A 22,404-nucleotide genomic window follows, 5' to 3' on the forward strand; every position below is an offset into this window, starting at 1 on the left:
TTTATTTTGTTCTGTTTCTTTATTGATAAGCAGATCAGGCTAAAAGTCTAGAATTGCTCTTTACACACAGAAAATGAAGACCTGAGATTAGGTCCAGTGTTAGTATGAATTGGCACTGAGTAGCAATAAGTTGACATACCAAATGTTTTCCAGACAGGAACTACTGAAAACCTTGCGAACGCTTGTTAACTTTTCTGGAGAAAACGTGGGATAATTAGAAACCTTTTGGAAGATTTCAGTGGCCTTTATTGTGTGAGAATATGTGCTTTCAATAAATAATATCCAAAAGGAAATCTTGCTAGTAGTCATATTCAAGCGAATATTATTACTGCAGTTCATGTCTTCCAAGGCAGGAGCGTCAACCAATTTTTTTCAGTTTATATGTCATTGATAATGCATAAAATGTATTGAAAAAATGCAACGTTCTTTTGAAAATATAGACAAGTAATGCACACATAGTCCCTTCACTTGAGTGTCCAAATGAGGACTTTACTTTTGAAAGCATAGGTGAAAGAACAAATAAGAAATACAAGCAGGCTTAAATTTTCTAAATTTATTTATATATTATTTCCTTTACAGGGAATTTGGCACATTGTGTAATTTGAAATGTTACTGTGGATATTGTCATGTGTGTTATTGCTGTCCTTTGATCTTGAAAAATGTTAAATAGAAGTGTTTACATAAAAAAATATTACTTTTGTCAAAAATTCAATGTCTAGTGAAGGTATTGATTTTTTTTAAAACTCAAAAGCATCAAAAGGGTGAAGTAAATAAAAGCACTCTGCTTTTTGCTAGTTGAAGCCCCTACTTTTCTGTTAGGAACTTGATACATATAGTTTAATTTTATCCCTCACATTATTAGGCACTATACAGATAAATTATTTCACATTAAAGAAAAGCAACAGAATATGTAGTATTAATTTTTTATTTCTTGATTTTTTTTTTCATTTTATATATGTTAAAATTTTAAGTACTTTTTAATTGTAGTGTGCAATAAAAATCCAAGTTACATCGTGCCATAGAGTGGAATCTCATTTTCATTTTTTATGTAAAATAGCAAATGAAGTGAACCTTCTATTCAGTGTAGTTGAACTCTTTGATCTCTGAATCCACTCCACTTCATTTTCTGCTTCTAGTTTGCCTCCATATGGTATTATAGTAATTCTGACATATTTTAAATTATTTTGAAATTAAAATTGAAATAAAAATGTTGCTTCTGATTAGTCAAACATTATGACTGGGTGATTTTTTTTAGCATTTCTTCTACTTAGACAATCACTTCAGATATCTCTTGCAACATAATCAAGAGAACCATACTTTTGGAAATATCCAATGACACGACTGTTGACTTGTCCTGGGAAGTCCTTGCAAAATGAGGTTGTCAATTTTCCACAGGAAGTTATTCAGCAACTTTCCTCCTATGTGTATTTTGCTTGTCACTTTCTTTATTTGCTGAATTCTCTGGCTAGGTCAGTTACCACCTGAGTACTCATTTAGTGACCTTTCCTGAGAGCAGAAGACATAGCAGGCACTCCTTTCTTTCTCTTTCTCCTTGTGTTTCCAGATCTAGCAACATATGAAAGTAGTTAGAGGATAACAGTAAACAACCAAACATAATTAAAAAGAAGAAAACAAAAGTAAAATCCACCACTTTTGTACATTTTTTCTGTACAGATTTAGTATTCTTTTTTTATGAAAATAAAATATAAAAAGAACTGTTCTACTTGCTCAGAAAATTAAAGAAACTGCTCTTGAACCTTCTACTGAGAAAGTTTGTAGGAATTGGTGTACTTGGACTCTGTCAGGGAGTGGCCAAATACATTGCAACTGACCTTTCATCAGAAGGATTCATCACAGTTGAACATGTGTTGAATTGTTTACCTGAGGAAAAAACCTGCACTCCCGGTTTGTCTACTGCTTATTAATTTTCTGTTCTGTCTCAGACCTTGTTGCAGGCTAAATTCTGATTCTGTTGGATCATCAGAAATGGATAATGAAGTTAAAATTTTATTGACAAAAAAAGTGTTTGAGTTTTTTTTAAATTATTTTAGGGAAAATGAGCAGTATTGGAAGCCTTTGTCCATCATCAGTCTTGGAATATTTACTCAGTATGTTTGCAACTCTACACTGAGGTTGCACTTCCTTGACGGCTTTTTTAACATGTGTTTATTGCACTGCTTATTTTGGCAAAGAGTTTATCACAATTTATTGTAAATTACTAGAAATATCTGTCTCTTACATTAATTTGCTTTCTTTCCTTAATAAAAAAAGTGACATCTGATTATTTGTAGTGTAAGGAACACGGGTAATATACAGAACAGTGTCACTGAGCATGAGATACCTGCAAGAATTTCTGCTGAGGGAATTGAGGGCAACTGTAACCCTACATTAACAGAATCTTAATTATCAAATAACATTATTTTGCCAGGAGATGATTTTTGTTCCCCTCAATGTTTGAAAATTTCTTTCAGTATTAAAGGAGTTTGCAAATAGAGCTGGACAAAATATACCTGATAAATCCATTGTCTTTTGTGGATATTTAAAAACCCTCTAGCAGGAAAAAAAAATCGTAAATTCAGTGGTATCATTAGTTTAGTATTTTGCAGTAGAATGAAGTGAAAAGAGAAGAGGAAAATTGATCTTTTATATTGAGAGACTTACGTTAATTTTGCTTTTCAGTGTCTATAAGAAGTTAAATGGCAATGGTCACCAAAACAATGACTTTATGTATGGTTTATGAAGACTCTTGTGGCTATAAAAAATTAAAGAGTAAGCCATTAAATTAAGATTGTCCTTCCTATATGTAAGATAGTTTTTCCTCAGATAGAAAAATGTTTTCAACTTCCATTCCAGTCAGTTCTTCCCTGAATGGAGGAAAAGGTTAATTCATCTTTCTCCTTTTCCTAGGGCAGTTCTGTACAGTAGAAGCAAAACTTTTGCTCTCACCATGTTTGTGCGACTGTCAACATCACTGCATGTCCACATCAAAGGACCTTTTTACCACTATTTTGATGCTTCCCTACAAAAATATGAGAAGTGAGAAAAGGTGAAAAGTCTGCTACTAGTATCTTTGGTTCTGTGGCTGTGCATATATGTGAAGGACAGTGATGATTCAAAACAATTTTCTTGTCTTCTCATTTTAACTGTCTGATGAGTTACATAGATGACTTTGTCAATGACATGCAAGGTTGATATGTGAAAGTTGAACATGCTTATTTTCCAGAACTCCCTTATGTACAGAACGTCTTGGCATTTCTTTGTGTTTGCTGCTAAGTTGCATGTTGAGATGCATATGGCATGTGCTCAACAGTATGACAAGAAGAATATTACCACCTACTGAATAGACTGGTGCATAGAGATTCAGGAGAGCTGAAATTTCCATTGGCCTGCCAATTGCCCACAAGGGCAACATATCCTATGTTCCCATCAATGTTTAAAACTGTGATTGAGGAACTTCCTTGGGCAGTGAGTGTTCATTTTGCAGGTGTCTGCCCTAACTGTGCAGCTTAAATGTAAAGATCACCTTGATATGGTCAGAACCACGTGAATGTAAATATGTCCGCTCAGGATTCATCAAATCATGCAGATGGTTTTTTGACTGCTTTTTCTCTAAGTCTTAAATACAATTAATATTCTCACTTCCCAAATTACTTCAGGACTCCCTAAAGATGCATTTTCTGGATCTGTTCAGAGAAGGAAGAAGAGCAGAAGGAAGTGGTGTGATGTGGTAGAATGTAATGCTCACCTTTACATAATAATCTATGAAAGCAGTAACTGTTGGATAAAAGGAACATGAGACTTTCCTCTTCTGGTGAGTACAGTAGTAACTAGTCTACAAAACTATACCTTTCTGCATTGCTCAGTTCATAGCGACTATAGGACCAATTCCTTGCTTTGAGTAACGGTGTGTTTCTTACTTTGGATATTCTCTTGGTAGTTCAGACATGTATTGAGCTTAGACTGAATTTGGGTTCTCTGATGTCAGATGTATGACCCTATCAGTTTGCTTACCGATTTGTAGCATGGTTATCATGTTTGTTTGTTGTTTTTTTTCTTTCCTTTTAATAAAAAACACAAATGCTGTACTTTCAGTGTCATGGAAATATTATTCTATTTCTTTTGTCATGCATGGGTAAGACAGCTTAGCCATTGAGTACAGTACAAGTGACATGTGCAGGCCATGTTTTGGCTGCACTTTGGCTGAAATAACAAGAATGTTCTTTACCAAAGGGAGTTTAACTGATCCTTCAAAAACAGGAGTATGCTTATTATCAGCTATATCACCCAGATTTTTCACCTAGTGGATGAGGTCTCAGTTGACTGAAAACTGGCTAATGTTGTCCTGATTGTCAAGAAGGGCAAAAAGAAGGATCCCAGAAATGACAGGCCTGTCGGTATCACTTCAGTGCCCAGTAAAATCATGGGAAAGCTTATTTTGGGTGATATTGAAAAACACCTGAGGACAACACAGTCATTAGTCACAGCCAGCACGGCTTCAGAAGGGGAAAGTCCTGCTTGTTGAACCTGATTTACTTTTATGAACTAGTTGTTCTAGGAAAGCCAGGAGTTGTAATCTTTTCACACTTCAGCAAATCTTTCAACACCTCTCTCACAGTATCCTTCTGGACAAAATGTCCAGAATACAGCTGAATAACCATATTATGTGATGGGTGAACAAATGGCTCACAGGTCAAACACAAAGAGTTATAGTGAATGAGGTGACATCAAACTGGAGACTTGTCACAGGGCTCCATCAGTGGCCCAGTTCTCTTCAACATCTTCAATAATGACTTTTACACAGGACTCAAAGGAATACTAAGCAAGTTTGCTTACAACACTTACTGGGAAGAGCTGTTGACTCTCTCAAAGTCAGGGAGGCCCATCCAGAGAGACCTCAACAAATTATAGAAATGGACAATCACCAGCTTCAACCATGAAGTTTAACAAGGGCAAGTACTGAATTCTGCACCTTGGACATGGCAACTCTGGATGTGTGTACAGAATGGGAAATGAGAGGATGGAGAGAAGTGCCATGGAAAGGGACCTGGGAGTCCTGGTCAACAGCAAGTTGAATATGAGTCAGCAGTGCCCTGGCAACCAGGAGGGCCAACTGTGTCCTGGGGGGCATCAGGCAAAACATTGATAGCTGATCGAGGGAGGGGATTGTCCTGCTCTACTCTGACCTGGGGTGGCCTCACCCTGAATATTGTGGCAGTTTTGGGTACTGCAGTATAAGAAAGATATTAAACCATTAGAGAGTGTCCAAAGGGGGGCAACAAGGATGGTGAAGGGTTTGGAGGGGAAGCTGTATGAGGAATGGCTGAGGCCATTTGTTTTGTTCAGCCTGGAGGAGACTGAGGGGAAACATCATTGTGGTCTTCAACATCCTCAGCGGGAGAAGTGGAGGGGAAGGTACTGATCACTTTCATGACCAGTGATAGGACTTGAGAAAATGGCATGAAACTGAGGGAGGTTTAGGTAGCATATCAGGAAAAGATTTTTCACCCAGGGGATGGTTGAGCCCTGCAACAGGTTTCCCAGGGAAGTGGTCACAACATCAAGCCTGACACAGTTCAAAAAGTGTTTGGACAATGCTCTCAGGCATATGGGGTAATTCTTCAGGTGCTCCTGTGCAGGGCCAAGATTTGGACTTGATGGTCCTGACAGGTCCCTTTCAACTCAGCATATTCTATGATTCTATGAACCACCCCAATTTAAACATAAATGCATTCAAAGCAATTAAATAAACAAGGAAGATTTTTCCTTCTTTCTCCCCCTTTCCACAACCAATGACTAGTGAAGACACTCTCAGGCTGAGACCTGGTTTTATGGATGTTCTGTCATTCAGTAACGTGGGGAGGAGCTTTCTTGAGGAAAAATTGTGAAACAGATAGGCTCTGACATTTTCTGTAACCATTTTAATCACTTTTGTTAGTGTCCCCTGCAATTCCTACACAGACAACTTCCTCCTACCCTCCATACAAGTAAACCTTTTCTGTGAAGTCAGGGGTGATCCAGCTCTTACCACTCTTTTTTTCTAGGACTTTGACAAATTATTTCTCTGCTAATTTTGTATTTTCCTAAAGTTTGCTCATGTATGCCCCAAGGGAGGAATTTTATCCAGTTACATGCTGATGTTTGCAACTTTTAGTGTGATATTGCTGGTTTCGACAACACTCTACATTTTGTATCATTACCTTCTTTGAAATTTATAACATTGATTTTTTTCAGATCTGAGTGCAATTTTTGGTCACATAAGAAACTTATGTGAGGTAACTGGGTTATTGTCATTCTTTTTTTCAATTTATTTTGTTTTAATTTACGTGTATCTCTGCAGCTTTCAAATTTTGGTAAGTGATTTCTTTGCATTTCTTTAATCTCTTTTTCAGTCTCCAGTTACCTTCACCTGTTTATCACTTCCGTATGATAAAAACAGTTTTATCATGTCCATGTACTTTGGTCCTAGTTGATCCTAATTTCCACTGGCCTTTCTACTTCAAATGTCATTTTATGTAATGTAACGTTTTATTTTCTGACCGTTATCTTTGGATCAGAATCCACATTTGTTAATTCTTCTGTATGGTTCTGGTGACTTTCTGTGCTACTTCTTGCTGTTTGTACAAAGAGCTGAGTCTCGTTTTTGTGATGGATTTGATGTGTTCCAAATCTCAGTCATGGTTTGATTTCATCAGACAGATTTGGCTTTTCAACATCGTATAAGTTAGAGAATATTGTACTTTATAGTTGAAAAATAATTTTTATTTTTTCATAAAAGGTATCCCTAACCAGTTTTGTTTCTGTATAGTGCTTCGTACCTAAATTTATATCAAACAGTTTCCTAATTTTCTTCATCTATGTAAATAACAGAAGAGTATTTACTGTATTCCAGAACTGACAGTTAGAAATAAACCTCCCTCTGGTCCATGTTCCTCTCTTTCAGACATCCACTGCACCCAAGTGTACTGCTGTGCTTTATTTCTGTAACATAGCGATACTACAGATTTCTGTGCCTTTCAGCTCTGAGGAGCCTTTTAAATCATTCCTGCTTCTAATCATTACTTTCATGTGGGGTTCATGGTCCAGTAAGGATGCCTGAGGAGCAACCTGGGAAATAAAGTCCCCTAGGTACTCCAGTTGAGTACTCTGTTGTGATTGGTTGGTAGAATCACGTGTTGTAATGTTTACTTTCAAAGTGCATATAAAAGTTGTTGTTTGTCTTGAATAAATGGATTTAGTTGCTGACCTCTCAACCAAGTGGGTTCGTGTGGATTTATTATTCATTATATTAATAAACCGCCACGGATGGCACCCAAACAGGGACTTCCCTTGCATAAGAGGTGAATGGGGACTGCCCTGAATCAGGGATAATTGTGGTAGTGTTTGGAGCTAGCTTGTTTTAAAAGCTAAAGCAACGCACTCCGAAGAAAAAATTCAGGCGTTGGGAGACCAGCGCAGAAGACGACTGGAGGACACTACGCAGCAGGACTGCAGTGAGGACCTCCAAAAACAAGTTGCAGGCACCAAGGGACATTGAGTGAAAAAGGCTGCGGAGAACTTGAGGTAAGAAGCTGGCATGGGAAGTTCAAGTTCCAGGGAGATAGACAAGGATGTAGAAGCAGTGTGCCTATTGTTAAGACAATATCCCACAGAAATTATGCAAGACAACGTGATCGAACTGTTGCAATGGATAAAAGTAATTGCACCAGGGCTTCCAGTGGTTAGAGCCTTAAATGTAACCACCTGGCAAAGGATCGGGAGAAAAATGAGAGAAAGATCAATATTTGGTCACATAGAAACCTTTAAATGCTTGCCCACCTGGACACAGGTTATGAATGCTCTGCAAAACGCTCAAAGAAGGCCAAATCCCTCCTTAGAGACAGATATCAATTTTCCTGCACCCCCCACTAATACTGGTAGGCGTAGGTCTTCCCCAGAGATTGGGATTAGAGATGGGAGTGGGGGGGAACCAAGGGCTACCCGGGAGGAAAATAGTCAGGAGGACTTAATAATGGATTCGGGTTGGACTTTCCATGGGCAGGAACAGGAGGGGAACAATGTAAGTTATGGCCCTAGCCCAAATTTTTGCGTGCGCCCGGGCTGTGGTGATGGAGCACAAAATTCAAACTGTGGAGCCGTTATGGAGGAGTGGTTTTTGAATTCCAGCCACGGCGTGGGGGAGAGAATCCCAGACAGCTCACCCCCCTCAGTTGCCGCTGAGTCACAACCATGTGGTGAGCGGGTCACGGCATGGGCGCCGCAATCTTGTGCATGCAGGGAACCGGAACTAGGGTTGTCTCTTCCAGCCCCACAGCCATCTTATCCCAACCACATGAACAGGGAGAGTTTGTCTCTTCTGTCACAGCTGCCATCTTCTGGCATGCCTCTACCGGGAGTTGAGTGCATCGGTATAGCGGGTAGTGAGGCATTTGAAGATGCAAGAGAGGAATCAGCTATGGTTCCTCTGAGTGAGGATGAGTGTACGACCGCGGGTACGTCAGTAGGCTGATGGGAAAGGTGTCGAGAGGAGCAATGCAGACAGGAGATTGGAAAGTTATAAATGCATGTCCAGTCATTTACCGCCTGCAGCAAAACCCTCAGTTCCAAAGCTTGCCTTATGACGCGACTAAGGAACCGAGGCAAATTGTTAAAGAAAGTGGCATTTCCTTGTCTCATACATTTTCGTATTTGGAGACATTGAGTACCACATAGGTCTTTACCCCCCATGACTTTAAGACATGGTTAAAAATGGTCTTAACAACACCACAATACAGAGTTTGGCTCACTGACTTTCGGATGAATTGTGTAGCTTATGTAAATGATCCTAGTGGCTTGCAGGCAGCCATGACTTGTGGTCATTTGGTGGGGGAAGGAGCTTTTACAGCACCTGAAACCCAAGTTGACTATCCTCGAGAGACATATGAGGTAATCGCGAAAATGGCTTTAAAGGCAGTGAGGAGGCTTCCTAGCAATGACAAAGATAGCAATCTATCCTTTGTAAAGGTCCTATAAGGACCAATGGAATCTTTTTCACAGTTTCTCAATCAGCTACAAGCTTCGTTAAGCAGGCAGATAGAAAACCAAGATGCTAGAGAATTACTTTTCAGGCAGCTCGCCTAAAAGAATGCCAACAATGACTGTCAGTGAGCCTTGTAGATCATCCCTAAAAGGGAAAACTGCACGATTGCTGAAATGGTCCGAGCATGTCACAATGTCGAATCAATTGAACATCATACTGCTTCTCTAGCAATGGCCTTAAGTGTCTAGCGGAGGATACAGGATGGAATGAAAGGGAAAAGTGACTGCTACTGATGTGGGGCTGCCGATCATTTCTATAAGGACTGTCCTAAAAAACCCCCCTCAGCAGTATGCTAAAAATGTCATAAAGGGAAGCGGTGGTCTAGTGAAGGTCAGATTTGAGTTAACCTGAAGAAAAACCCTTCCCATCAGGGAAACTGGAGATGGGGTGTGAAGCTGCGCGCCCTGGTCCATCAGATAAATACAGCTCAAGAAAATCAGTTAGCGAGTTACTCACTGCCATGGTAGGAAGTGCAGGCCTGGACTTGGCCTCCGATCAACCAGTAAACATAACTTCCACTTCCATAATGTTGATTCCCACAGGAGTTTGGGGACCCTTAGGCCCGGGGATCCATGCCCTTCTAGTTGGACGTTCATCAGCCACTATGATGGGTTTGTTTGTCCTACCTGGAGTGATTGATTCTGACTGTCAAGGTAAAATACAAATTATGACATGGACACTGATGCCTCCCTGCTACATGCCTGAGGGACAACGACTCGTCCAGTTAATCCCCTGCTACAGTGCATCACCACCCGGGGAAGCGGAAAGAGGCTTTGGGGCTTTTGGGAGTACAGGCGAGTTGTAAATATTTTGGCCAAGGGCTATCTCTGCGGCACAACCTATAATGACTTGTCACATAGGCGGATGCAGATTTAAAGGCTTAGTGGACACAAGTGCGGCCATCTCTATCATAAAGGACATTGAGTGGCCATCTCACTGGCCCACTGTATTTCCTGCTTCAGCTATTCAAGGGGTTGGAGGTATACAAAAGTCTAGGCAGAGTGCACAAGTGCATACAGTATTGGGACCAGAGGGGCAGATTGCCAAAATAGCACCTTTCATTGCTCCTATCCCGTGTACTCTGTGGGGGAGAGATGTATTAGGCCAGTTTGGCGCTGTCATGCAAATTGCAACAAAGGATGTTCAGGATTTTCAGTGAGGGCCATTGACCAGCCGTTCCAAGGACAGATTAAACTGACATGGAGAACCAATGACCCTATATGGGTCAATCAGTGGCCCTTAAAAAAGGAACGACTCATTTACCTGAGTAACCTAGTCCAAGAGCAACTAAATGCAGGACATATAGTGCCAACCTCCAGTCCGTGGAACACTCCTGTGTTCTGCATTCTGAAAAAAGTGGCAGATGGCGTATGCTGCAGGATCTTAGAGCAGTCAATTCAGTCATAGAACCTATGGGTGCTTTACAGCCAAGATTCCCTTCACCTGCTATGCTTCCAGGAGGATGGCCACTAACGGTAATTGACCTAAAGGACTGTTTCTTCACTATTTTCCTACACCCTGACGATGCCCCATGTTTTACCTTCTCAATCCCTACTTTAAATCATGCAGAGCCTATGCAAAGATAACACTGGGTGATTTTGCCCCAGGCTATGTGCAATAGCCTGATTATTTGCCAGACTGTTGTGGCTAAGGCTATCCATGCTGTCAGAAAACTTCACCCTTGAGCTATTATTTATTATTACAAGGATGACATCTTAGTAGCTACGGCCAAGGAGTCTGAGTTACAATGCGTCATAACTGCTCTGACTAATGCTTTCCAAAAAGCAGGATTGCAGGTTGCTCCAGAGAAGATCCAGCAATCTCAACCCTGAGCCTACCTTGGATGGAGGATCATGAGGCAGGAAATCACACCACAGCCACTGACAATCAAGGTAAAAGACACTTTAACTTTAAATGACTTACAGCGACTCTTAGGAGCTCTTAACTGGTTACGACCTGTCTTAGGCATAACTACAGAGGAGCTTCATCCTCTTTTCAAACTGCTCAAAGGTGATCCAGATCTAACCTCCATTTGGTCCTTAACTACAGAGGCAAAACAGGCCTTAAAGACACGTTCTTAGGCAATCAAGAGCAGACAAGGCAGATGGCGACATCCTGACCTTCACATTTGCCTTGCACTTGTTTTTAGCAGGTTCCAGCCCTTTGCAGTTTTGTTCCAGTGGGATCAGGCTGAGTCTGATCCCCTGAGGATCCTAGAGTGGCTATTTTTGCCCCACTTACCACCAAAGACTGTGTGGATGATTAATGAAATGTTTACTAAGCTTGTGATTAAAGGCAGAGGGCATCTACAGGAGCTGGACAGACGGGATCCTGCAACCATCTACATCCCAGCAACAAAGGACAACCTTGACTGGCTACTAGCAGAAGATGCTAGATTCCAGGCAACCTTGGCAGACTACCATGGTGACATTTCAATTCATTATCCTAAACACAGACTTTGGGCAGAAATGGGTAACCCACCCTCAAAAGCCACACACCGATGTTGACACCAACCAGTAAACGACCTTACTCTCTTTACTGATGCATCTAGGTAGTCCAAAGAAGCTGCAGTCACATGAGTAAAGTGTGTCACAGGACAATGGGAGAAAGAGGTACAAACCATAAGCCATGGTTCAGTACAGGTCCTAGAACTTGCTGTCATTCATATTGCCTTTGAACTGTTTTGTGATCAGTCAATTAACACTCGTGATTTGTGTTATGCAGCAGGGTTCGTCTCATGTCTTGAGGCTTCCTTTCTTCAAGATGTTACTAATCCCCACTTACTTACTGAGATACGTAATATATGGTTTCTTGTTAACCATAGAAAATTTGACTTCTGTGTAACATGCGTTCGTTCTCATACAGAAATGCCAGGACCCATAGCAGAAGGTAATCAAAGAGCTGATGCTGCCACTCTGATTGTCACAGTACCTAGAGCTCTAGAGCAAGCTAAAGTGTCTCATTCCTTTTTCTATCAGAATGCATGTTCTCTGTGATGGTTTCACTCAGGCCTTCCTGGAGACCAGCTTGTAACCAGGAAGGAACAAGGAAAGTGATCACGGAAGTATTCCATGCTATTCCTTTACGTAACTTGAGGTATAAATAAAACCAGCAGGAGGGACCTCGCGCTCTTCCTTTCCGGTGAGGTTCGAGAATGGTGGGTCCCTGTCTCTGTCTGGCTTATCTGGAGCTGAGGCCTACAGTGACTGCTGTTATCTGCCACGAGTGAGGGGAGAGCGCTGGACCGTGTCTAGCCATCCTGCTTGTTCAAAGGGAAGTGGTGAGATTTTGCTAATTTACCTTCAGTTGGCTGGTTGACTTGTTTGGTCTTTGTCCCTTTTTGTCCTTTTCCCTTCTCCCTCCCCCTCTTCCCTTTTGGGGAGCTGTTTGGGATTTCTGGAGTTGTGGTGTATAGTATTCTCATTGTATATATCTGTCTCATATGTAAAAATATATTTTATTTTTTTTTTTCCTATAGCTTTGGCTGCTTAAGTCGTTTTTTTTCTTCCCTCTCTGGGAAGCAGGTCCTTGTTGTCGAGTTTCAGGGACTTGGCGGGAAGCCAGCTTGAAACTTGTGCATTCTCTAAAAAGACAATTTCAGATCACCATTAACCAGGCTTGAGACATAATCGTGTCATGTCCAGACTGTAACAAATTACCCCAATACCATCCCAAGAAGGGGTTAATCCCCGAGGACTGATAGCCAGTGAGGTGTGGCAGACAGATATCACACATATAGCTGAGTCTGGTCGGCTAAAGTATGTCCATATCACAGTTGACACGCACTCTGGATACTGGGGAAAAGGCGAAATATGTCATAAGGCACTGGCTTAACTGTTTTGCAACCTTAGGAACCCTGAAAAAGATAAAGACTGATGATGGTCCTGTTTATAATTCAGCAAAAGTCAAAACCTTTCTAACAGACTGGGGAATTTCTCACTCCACAGGCATACCACACTCACCTACGGGGCAGGAGATAGTGGAGAGATGCTGCAAAAACAAAAAAAAAGGGGGAATCCATCTGTAGCCCACAGGAAGGTCTGTGGAAAGTGACATACATACTAAATTTCTTAAATTGGGACAATACAGACCAGAGTAGGTATGAAAGACAACATAGACCTCAAGCATTTTCCTCTCCAAAACCACCAGTCATGATAAAGGACTTAATATCAGGACAATGGATGGGATCGGTGGATCTTGTGACATGGGGGAGAGGATATGCTTGCATATCTACAGGTACAAAACTGAAATGAATTCCTTCCAGATGTGTCAAACCTTATATCGGTACACCTTCACAACAGGAGCAAGAGCCAGAGGTGACAATTGAAGAGACTACAGATAAAGACACATAACTGATGATTATTGCTGAGATTAACCTGTATGGATGAAATACAGAGACCTAATGAAAATTATAAGTATGCGTGAGAATAGAGAGTGAGGCGGCTGCCAGCATGAATGTCTATGAGTCAAGGAGAGAATTGTGTGGTCATATGACTATATGTGAATGCATAAGCACTTTAAATATAATAAGCCTTGAAAAGGCTGCACCTACGAGACAGCACTACTTCAGCCACATTGTCACACTAGAAAAAGTTCAGTCCACAGCACTTAACACCCCAAAAAACCCCTTTTGTTGAAATAAAGTTGAATTTTCCCTGTTCTATGCAGACCCCTAGAAAAATAGAGGTCGATGTTTCACCCAGTTACACAAAAACTCTCAGATTAATAAACTTGTTGTTCACTCCAGTTACATACAAACCATTAGAAAATAAAAGTTCAAGTTTATGTCAAGTAATTTCAAAAGGTTAGAAGAAATGTTCAAATAAGTCTACTTGTTAAAGAACCAGGATCTATAAAGGTAAGGCAGTGAGCTGAATCACTGTGATATAATAGTGATTGTTAAAAAAGGTTCAAAAGGTTTAAAAATGTACTGTTCTACAATGTACACTGTTCTATAATCCATCACAATAATAAAGAAACGGGGAGATGGCGGATGTTACAGTAAGGATGCCCAAGGAGCATCTTGGGAAATGAAGTCCCCTAGGTACTCCAGCACACATGAGAAGTGGAGTACTCTGTTGTGATTGGTTGGTAGAATCCTCTGTTGTGACGTTTACTTTCAAAGTGCATATAAAAGTTGTTGTTTGTCTTGAATAAACGGATTCAGTTGCTGGCCTCTCAACCAAGCAGGTCCATGAGGGATTATTATTTATTTAAACCGCCACACTTTCAGGGTTTATTTACTCAGAGTTCAGTAGTCATTTTAAGCCTGGGGCCCAGCTACTTGCTTTATTGTCAAATATGAGCTTCTCTACAAACAACAACCAGTTCCAGCTGGTTGACGTCAAAACCTCTCAGGCACTGAGAATGGAAGGAAGACAACTAGAAATCTATAGGTGGCTTCAAAGCTACGGCAAAATAAAATTTTGGATCAAAATCAAAAAACTCTTGGATTTTGGGAAGAAAAAGCCCAGAAAAGATTAACCTGGATAGTTTTGTGGAAAGCTTTGCATCTTATCATGGCTTAAGAACAGAAACCATGAGCCAGTGACACAAAAGAGGTATTCTAGTCAGAGGCTTTGTGCCTTAACACAGCTTTATAGAGGGAGGACCTGGTTCTCAGTGCTTCTTTTCATCTTGTAGTTTCTCAAGTGCACAGAGGGCCTGCTGGGGTCTTAGCTATGTCAAAGTGAACTACTCACACTTTAGAAAAAAATAAGGAGACTGTTATTGTTGAGTTGAAAAGGCAAAGGTACTGCCGAAAACTCCAGACCTTTGTTTTATGCTGAGGTTTTTTTGTTCCACAAAGTCTTTAACTGCTATTGATAAAGGTTTGCCCATGGTGCAGCACTTGATTGCTCTTCTCCTGGCGGACACTCATACTATCGGCTTAGAGGTAAAGAGAGCCACTGTGACTTGACCCTGATGATCAGGGAGATTTATCAACCCCCTGAAAGCGTAAAGGACTTAAATGGGCAATATACTATAGTGCAAGGACTTCTTATGTGGTGTTGAGTGAGCATTATAAAGGCAGACAGAACAGCTGTAGTGGTAGGGTGTTGTATTAGTGTTGCGTCACAGAGGAACAGTAGTTTATTGGATGTATATCCACCGACATTGTTGCGACTTCTTGCTATGTATGCAGGGCTTTTATCTCACTTCTTAGTCTATCACTTTTGTTTGTAAAAATTTAACATCTTTCAACATATCCTGACTCCACATAGGTGATTAGAAAATATTTGCCTGTTTCTGTACCTTAAGGAGTTGATGTTTTGCTTGTGTTTTTCATTCTGTGCTTTGCTCTGAAGGAAGTGCCCCTGTAAGTAGACAATTAGAAGGAATTACACATTTCTATGTGTGGTGTTATAAACTGAATAACTTATCAGTTAAATAGTTCAGGACTGATCTTGGAGCACAGATGTTATAAACTCTTCAGCCTTTAATAATGTCTCATCTTTATTGACTGGAAGAAGTGTTTAGGGTTTATACCTTCTTAACATCTTTTGTGGTGATTATTTTTGTCAAGGAATCGTTTACTTTTCTGAAATGTCACTTTCATTGTTTATACCTGCCTTTCCTCTTTGTAAGTTTCCAAAATCCATTACTGTCATCTGGACTTTTTTCTTCTAATAAATAATTTCTTATGCATTCTTCTCACTGCATTTTTGATGGTTTTTGTTAAGTTTTGTTTAGCCTGATTTCTTTCTTCTGTTCTATCCCGTACTATTTTCTAGGTGACTAATTTGAACTGTTTATGTCTTCCTAAGCTTTCAAGTATGCCTAGGGTAACCTTTTCAGCTAAATGTTTTGAGAGTATTGCTTCTATCTTATTTTTGTGGTTTTGTTTTTTTTTTTTTAAGAGGACCTTTCTCCACTGTGATTTCATGCTGATATGGTTAAGTAGCTTAACCACATTTCAGAGAGCTTAAATTTCTCAATTTTTTGCTTCACAGTATTCTTGTTTAGGTTTCTTGTCTGAAGTTTAGGTCAACAGTTTTTGATTTCCACATTTAGCCTTAAAAGAAAAAGTAAGAAGGTTGTGTCCAGTAGTACTCAATGGGTGATCACCAGATACTTCTTGGACTTGTTCCTACTCTTTAGTAATAGCAACCCCTCTTGCGCCAGAACTAGCTTTTCTGAGCAGACAAGTAATGACATAGATTCTTAAAAAAAACTTTAGTGATTTAAGAAAGATTTTTCTCTCAAGTCAGAGTGGTAGGGACTGTGTGAGCAGAGTAGAGGACTATGAATTTGTTTACTGCCTTACTGTGTGGTATGGGAGACAGGTGTGGTCAAGTGTTTTTAATGTATGGAGAACCTTTTTGTGGGTTAAATGTTGGAAAAGATGTCCAGTGGACTCATCTGAAGTAATTGTCTATTGCATGGTGGCCCCTATTCCAGTTCTATGGACAATATCTGAAGGTGCAATTTGACTGTGTCTGAGCTAAAATACAGCGTTTATTTATCACTTTGATCACACTCACAGCTGTAGTCTGCAGGTTTTTCATGATCTGGAGATTACCAGAGAATATAGCTCTAATAATTTATTATTTTTGAAACTTTGTCATCTTTTTATTCAGAAGAGGATCTTATCACTTCGATATCAATTACATAATAATCATGACACTGATGAATAATTCCATAGTCATTCAACTGTCAACATAGTCAGCACAGTATCACTGAAATGTTTCTGATTATCCCTTACAATTCTATTTTTGATGGCTATGGAATATGTAATTTGTGTGGTTTATAAGTGAATGTATTTTACCTCTTTTCTACACTGAGTGCATTGTTCAGCCAATATGCCTGAGATGGGAATTTATGTTCACAGACTGTAAGCATGAAACATCACTACAATCCATAATGAGGCCATTAGTATTCTGCTCATGCAAGCTGGTGTAAGTACAATTTTCAGTGGCCTAATGTAACAGGTAATCATAAATTAGTATTTGCTTTAAAACAACACCAGATTACGCAGCCTGCATGCTTAAGAAGAATGACTCAGTAAGTAGTGCAACTCTGTAATGAAGTGGGAGCTCATTAAACAGATGCTATCTACTTCACTGATCTACATAAGCAGCAAACAAACCAAATGGAAATGTTTCAACAGAACACTGCAGTCAACCAGAACAGGTTCAGGTTCATTTACTGTGGCATCATCTACAGGAATTTGTCACAGTAATAATTGAATAGTTGCTTGCTAATTTATCATTTTATATTTGTTATTGCATTTGCATAATGTGTTGATTTTTTTCTTATGTCTTTGGTTACATTAAAATGCCCTCAGCTGCGTTTACAAAACCGGAACACAGTGGGTGATTTTAAGATTCACCAAACTGGCAGTGTTTGATATTCATTGCTTGGACTGTGTTTCTTGAAAGTGTTTCTTTTCTTTTTCCTGGTTCATGTGCTACATCTTGGCACATACAGACTTGTAATTAGTATTTAGGAAAATTGAAATGTTTGTTTCTTTGTGAATCATAGGTAAAGGCATGCAGATAGGAGCAGTGACTAGGCATCCAGTACTTCTAGGTGTATATAGTATATTTTATAGTATTATATAAAACATATAATACTATAAAAACATAAGATGTTTTTCCAGTAGGTGGAATAGGCAGAAAAAACAGTGATTTAGAACTGGACTCTGTGCATAACTTCAAAGATCATATTAGTATCGTAGTGTTTTACCTGAAGTACATCTTGCTGACTTTAGAGGCTTTGCAGATGCCTAAGAAGAACAGTAGTTTATAACACTGTTATGCAATTCAGTTTGAGATGAATGGGATGTAAAAGGGCCAATGACTAGAATTTGAAAGATAAAAATAATTTGTGTCATAGTTTTGATATGCATTGGTTGCGGGTGTTACAAAATATGTGTGTGAAATATAGCTGCTAAAGATGCGATAAATGGGTTCTCACTTTTTATATGGTGGCATTTTTTATTAAACTCTGTTTCTGGTAAATACTGGTGCAGTGTGGTATATTCCATGACACAACGACAGGCAGAATCAATTAGATTTTTAATGTTAGTCCCTTTCGGGAATTTTTTTTAATTTAATGCTTTATCTTTTGCTTATATCTCTTAACTTCTAGGAGAATTACAATCCCACAGATATACCAGTTGTCCAGTGAATTCTAACACGTTTGAAGTTTTGTGTCCTCCTCAAAAGCTCTTAATATTGTGAACACTTGCACACACAATAATTGCTACTTAACAAGCAGCCAGAGATTATACTTGTGACCTGTATGCAGACTGCGCATAGAGTAACTGTAGTAGTTTTCTTTTACTGTGCAAATGTGTCATATGTGGAGAACTAATCACCAAGATGAACTCAGTGATGGTGAGTAAAAGAGAAAAAAATTACAAAACACCAGTGTTTAACTTCAAATAAATGTCAAGGGAAAACTGGTATTTATAAATCACCTTCCAGCAAGGCTGATTAGACTTCTTACAAGAAATAAAAGCCATAAAATTGCTAGTAAGGTACAAAGTGCATTGTCAAAGTGAAAATAATTGCCTTTTAAATGTTCTCAAAAAACTTTCACTCCACACTTTCTATATGATCATTCATGTCTTCCATAAAAAACAGGCTTAGTAGATCTCTACATTTGTAGCTAACCTTCGTCAATAACCTGTGGTGCTAAACAATAATTCTGCTGAGATAAGCAGTTAGAAGTTGCACATTCTTGAACACATAGCAAAAAAATACTAGCAGCAGCAAGTAGTAGCTAGCAATATTATGGTTACTTTGTGCTAATCTACTGAAAATTTGCATGCATATGTTTTTTAAGCACTGCCTTGTAAACTATTCAGTTCTCTGAGGTTTTATCTGCATTCACAGAATCACAGAATGTGTAAGGTTTGAGGCACCACAGTGAGTCATCTGGTCCAACCTTCTTGCTCAAGCGGGGTCATCCTAAGGAACATGGCACAGGATTGCATCCAGTGAGTTCTTGAATATCTTCACTGAGGGAGACTCCACAACCTCTCGGGGCAATCTGTTTCAGTGTGTGTTCACCCATACAATAAAGAAGTTCTTTATGTTCAGGTGGAACTTCCTGTGCATAATTTTCTTCCCATTACCTCTCGTCCTACTGGTTGACACCTCTGAGAAGAGCCTGACTCCATCCTCTTGGCATCCCCCCTTCAGACATTTATGCACATTAGTGAGGTCCTCTCTCAGTTATTGCTTCTTGAGGCTCAACAGGCCCAGCTCCCTCAGCCATTCTTCGTAAGAGAGATTCTCCAGACCCTTGATCAGCTTAGTAGCTCTCTGCTGGACCTGTCCAGGGGCTCTGTGTCTCCCTTGTGCTGAGAAGCCCAGAACTGCACAGAGTACTTCAAATGTGGCCTCACCAGGGCTGAGTAGAGGGATAGGAACCCCTCTCTCGACCTGCTGGCAATGCTTTTCCTAATGCAGCCCAGGATACAATTGACCTTCTTGGGCACAAGGGCACACAGCTTGTTGTCCACTATGATCCCCAGGTCCTTCTCTGCAGAGCTGCTTTCCAGCAGGTCGGCCCCTAGAATGTACCAGTACTGGGATTGTTCCTCCCCAGGTGCAGGAACCTGCATTTGCCCTTGTTGAAGTTCAGAAGGTTCTTCTCTGCCCACCTCTCAACCTAAGAAGATCCCTCTGATGGGCTGCACAACCCTCTGAGCTATCAGCCATGACTGGGTTGTTTAATAATTGCTGGAAATTTTAGCATTCTTTTTTCCTCCCATCAATTAAAGTAACTAGAATTTTGGTTTATAAATACATGCTTACGTGGAAACATTCATATTCCATGTACATGAAGTGTCTAAGTAACTGGAATATACCAGGAGTATTGAAATTCTGTTAAAGGAGAACCTTTCAGTCAATATACCTGTCACCAAACAATGGGAGACAAAGCAAAAAAAAATTCAATGCCAAAGCTGTATAAGCCCCTTCCAGCATATGGAGTATACCAGTACTTCAGAAGAAAGTAAGAGAGCTGTAAAATCTAACTCAGTTTCTTCCAATTTATCAATCTAGTTTATTTAGAGTGTTTTGAAAATAAGTCATCAAGTTTTCACACTGTTTTGATGTTTTTCCGGGATTTCCTCTATGAAGTTGGTGAAAGGTGATCAAACTATCCATATTCTTGCATCCGTTAATATGTGTAAACTATAGTTCTGTGTCTACATCATGAAGATGTAAAACGCAACTATATTGCACTCCAACACTTGTTTATACTAACATTCAGTTGTACATTGAAATTCTGCACAAGAATGATGAACATTTGATGACACCAATCGAATGTGACCTTTTCATGACATAAAACAATCTTCTGGTTATATCATTATCCTGTATAGTTAAATTCAATCCGCATAAGTAGCACGTCAGTAACAAGAGGATCAAATTTAGCTGTGAAGAAAATGGTTGAAGAGAAGCACAAAGAAATACAGGTTGGAAAAACTTTCTTTCAAAGATAATAGTTCAATATTAGATTTATAAGATTCTACCCTTCTTTTGGCTCACTATTCCTGCCTCCTGGAACATATCAAATAAATCCTAACACAGATAAATATATTTATTGTTTTTTGACAAAATAGGCCTTAACAAGTCTACTTCTGAATTTCACCCTAGATTAAATCCTTTCTTTCTTTCATTACCCACCCCTCCCTGAAGATTGCTTGTACTCCCTTCCCCACTTTCAATTCCACCCAAATGACTAGAATGGTACTAGCACAAGCTCAAGAGACAGAGGTGTTTTCTTTTGCTGAAGATCTATGTCCATCATCAGAAATAGATAACAACGTGCAGGTGCAAGAGGGTGTTTCTACTAAGTCCACTTGTTAATCACCAGTCTGTGCTTTGCAGAAGATAGACTGTCTATTTGCTCCTTGGTTTGCTTCCTATTCCAAAGTAGCTCTACAGGTATTGAGAATTTTCATCTGGGACATATCTTCTGATACGTTTGCTTTTGTTGTTGAAATTTTCATTTATAGCTTTCAAATGTACCAACAAATCTGCAGCCACAACATAACCTATAATGTAGACAATTCTATACGTGCAGGACCATTTGAATAGATTAATAACATATATGATCTTATGATTTCTTTCTCTGCTGTTTGTAGTCTTGTTGATCTTGGCTTCTCCCCAGGCTTAAGGCCATCATGTATTTATGTTTACCAAATTTAAGCCTACTACTGGACATACTTAGCTTCTCTTCTCTCTCGCACATTTTATGTCAAGTTTACTTTTCTCATTCTGTGTGTACCAGTATCTACTGCCCAAATTTTGCCAGCATTGCAGTTTTGTACTTGCCATAGATATCTGCAAAAGAATGGACAAACCTTATATCTCTCTGGGGAAATATTGGTTGAAAATATTCACCAGGCTCAATACAGCAGCTCATGAGATATGGCAACTAAGAGATTCCAAACTGAAACACTTTACAAGACTTTTTCTATCATCCCAAGTGATGAGAGTACAGAACCAGATCACTTTTTTGATAGGTGCCTTATCTACAGATACTTCTGGGTTAAGCTTTGTGAAACATGGGTTGTTTGATATATAGTGCATGCTTTGCAGCAATTTAGCCTTGAAATATGGGGTTTAGGTTTACCCATGGGAATGTAATATGCTCAAGCATTTATGTTGTCATTCACAGAATGTGCTTAACTTTGAGCAAAGGAATGGTTTCTGCAGTGTTCAAAAAATGTCACAACAGACAGAAAACATGCACCATTATTATTTTTGTTAGTATCAGCTTAACTTCACTGTTAGCATCACTGAGAGTGACTCTAAGCCCTATGACAATGACCGTGACTAAGGGTACAACTTTACAAAAGGCAGAGAATGAGAAATATCTAAACTTTGGAAGCTAACTGTTTCCTTCTGTGACAGCTAACCAATGTGGAAATTGGGTGTATACTGTAGGCTAATGAACTGCACATCAGGAGGTGAGCAGAAAGAAATCACCAAAAGGGGGGTGGAGAGAGGAAGAACCCTCTACTACTTGCGCTTTTCAGGAAACAGGAGAAAAGTCAAACTTCTGGCATTTCAGATGTGTCAAGAAAGATATAGAGATTTTGAGGAGTTGTTCTGTAAGATATTAGAGAAAAAAGAAACAGATTATTAGATTACAAGGGTGTAACAAGCAGAGGTACAGGTTAGGTGAACTAGGTAAATGTGCAAATTGTGCTTGTGACAGTCAAAATCAAAGGACAGAATAAGATAGCTGATTTGTTTTTCTTAAGGATCTGTCTGTAATAAATAGAAACTGAAAAAATTGGGCAAGTGCGAGGTAAAGGTAATGGGGACCAAGTGTTGGCAACCTGTTTTGACCTAGGTTTGAAC

The 22,404-nt window shown here is 39.5% G+C and overlaps 1 protein-coding gene across 1 annotated transcript; it reads left to right on the forward strand.

Moving 5' to 3' along the window:
• The first annotated feature begins 9,458 nt into the window (after positions 1-9,458).
• LOC113982243 (deoxyuridine 5'-triphosphate nucleotidohydrolase-like) lies at positions 9,459-9,881 on the forward strand. The gene has a single exon (XM_027710272.1). It carries the CDS (start codon positions 9,459-9,461, stop codon positions 9,879-9,881), a length of 423 nt encoding a protein of 140 aa, XP_027566073.1.
• The last annotated feature ends 12,523 nt before the right edge of the window (positions 9,882-22,404 follow it).

Source organism: Pipra filicauda, unplaced genomic scaffold (assembly GCF_003945595.2).
Source record: "Pipra filicauda isolate LSUMZ 115617 unplaced genomic scaffold, ASM394559v2 scaffold29_size4552773_pilon, whole genome shotgun sequence".
Lineage (NCBI taxonomy): Eukaryota > Metazoa > Chordata > Aves > Passeriformes > Pipridae > Pipra > Pipra filicauda.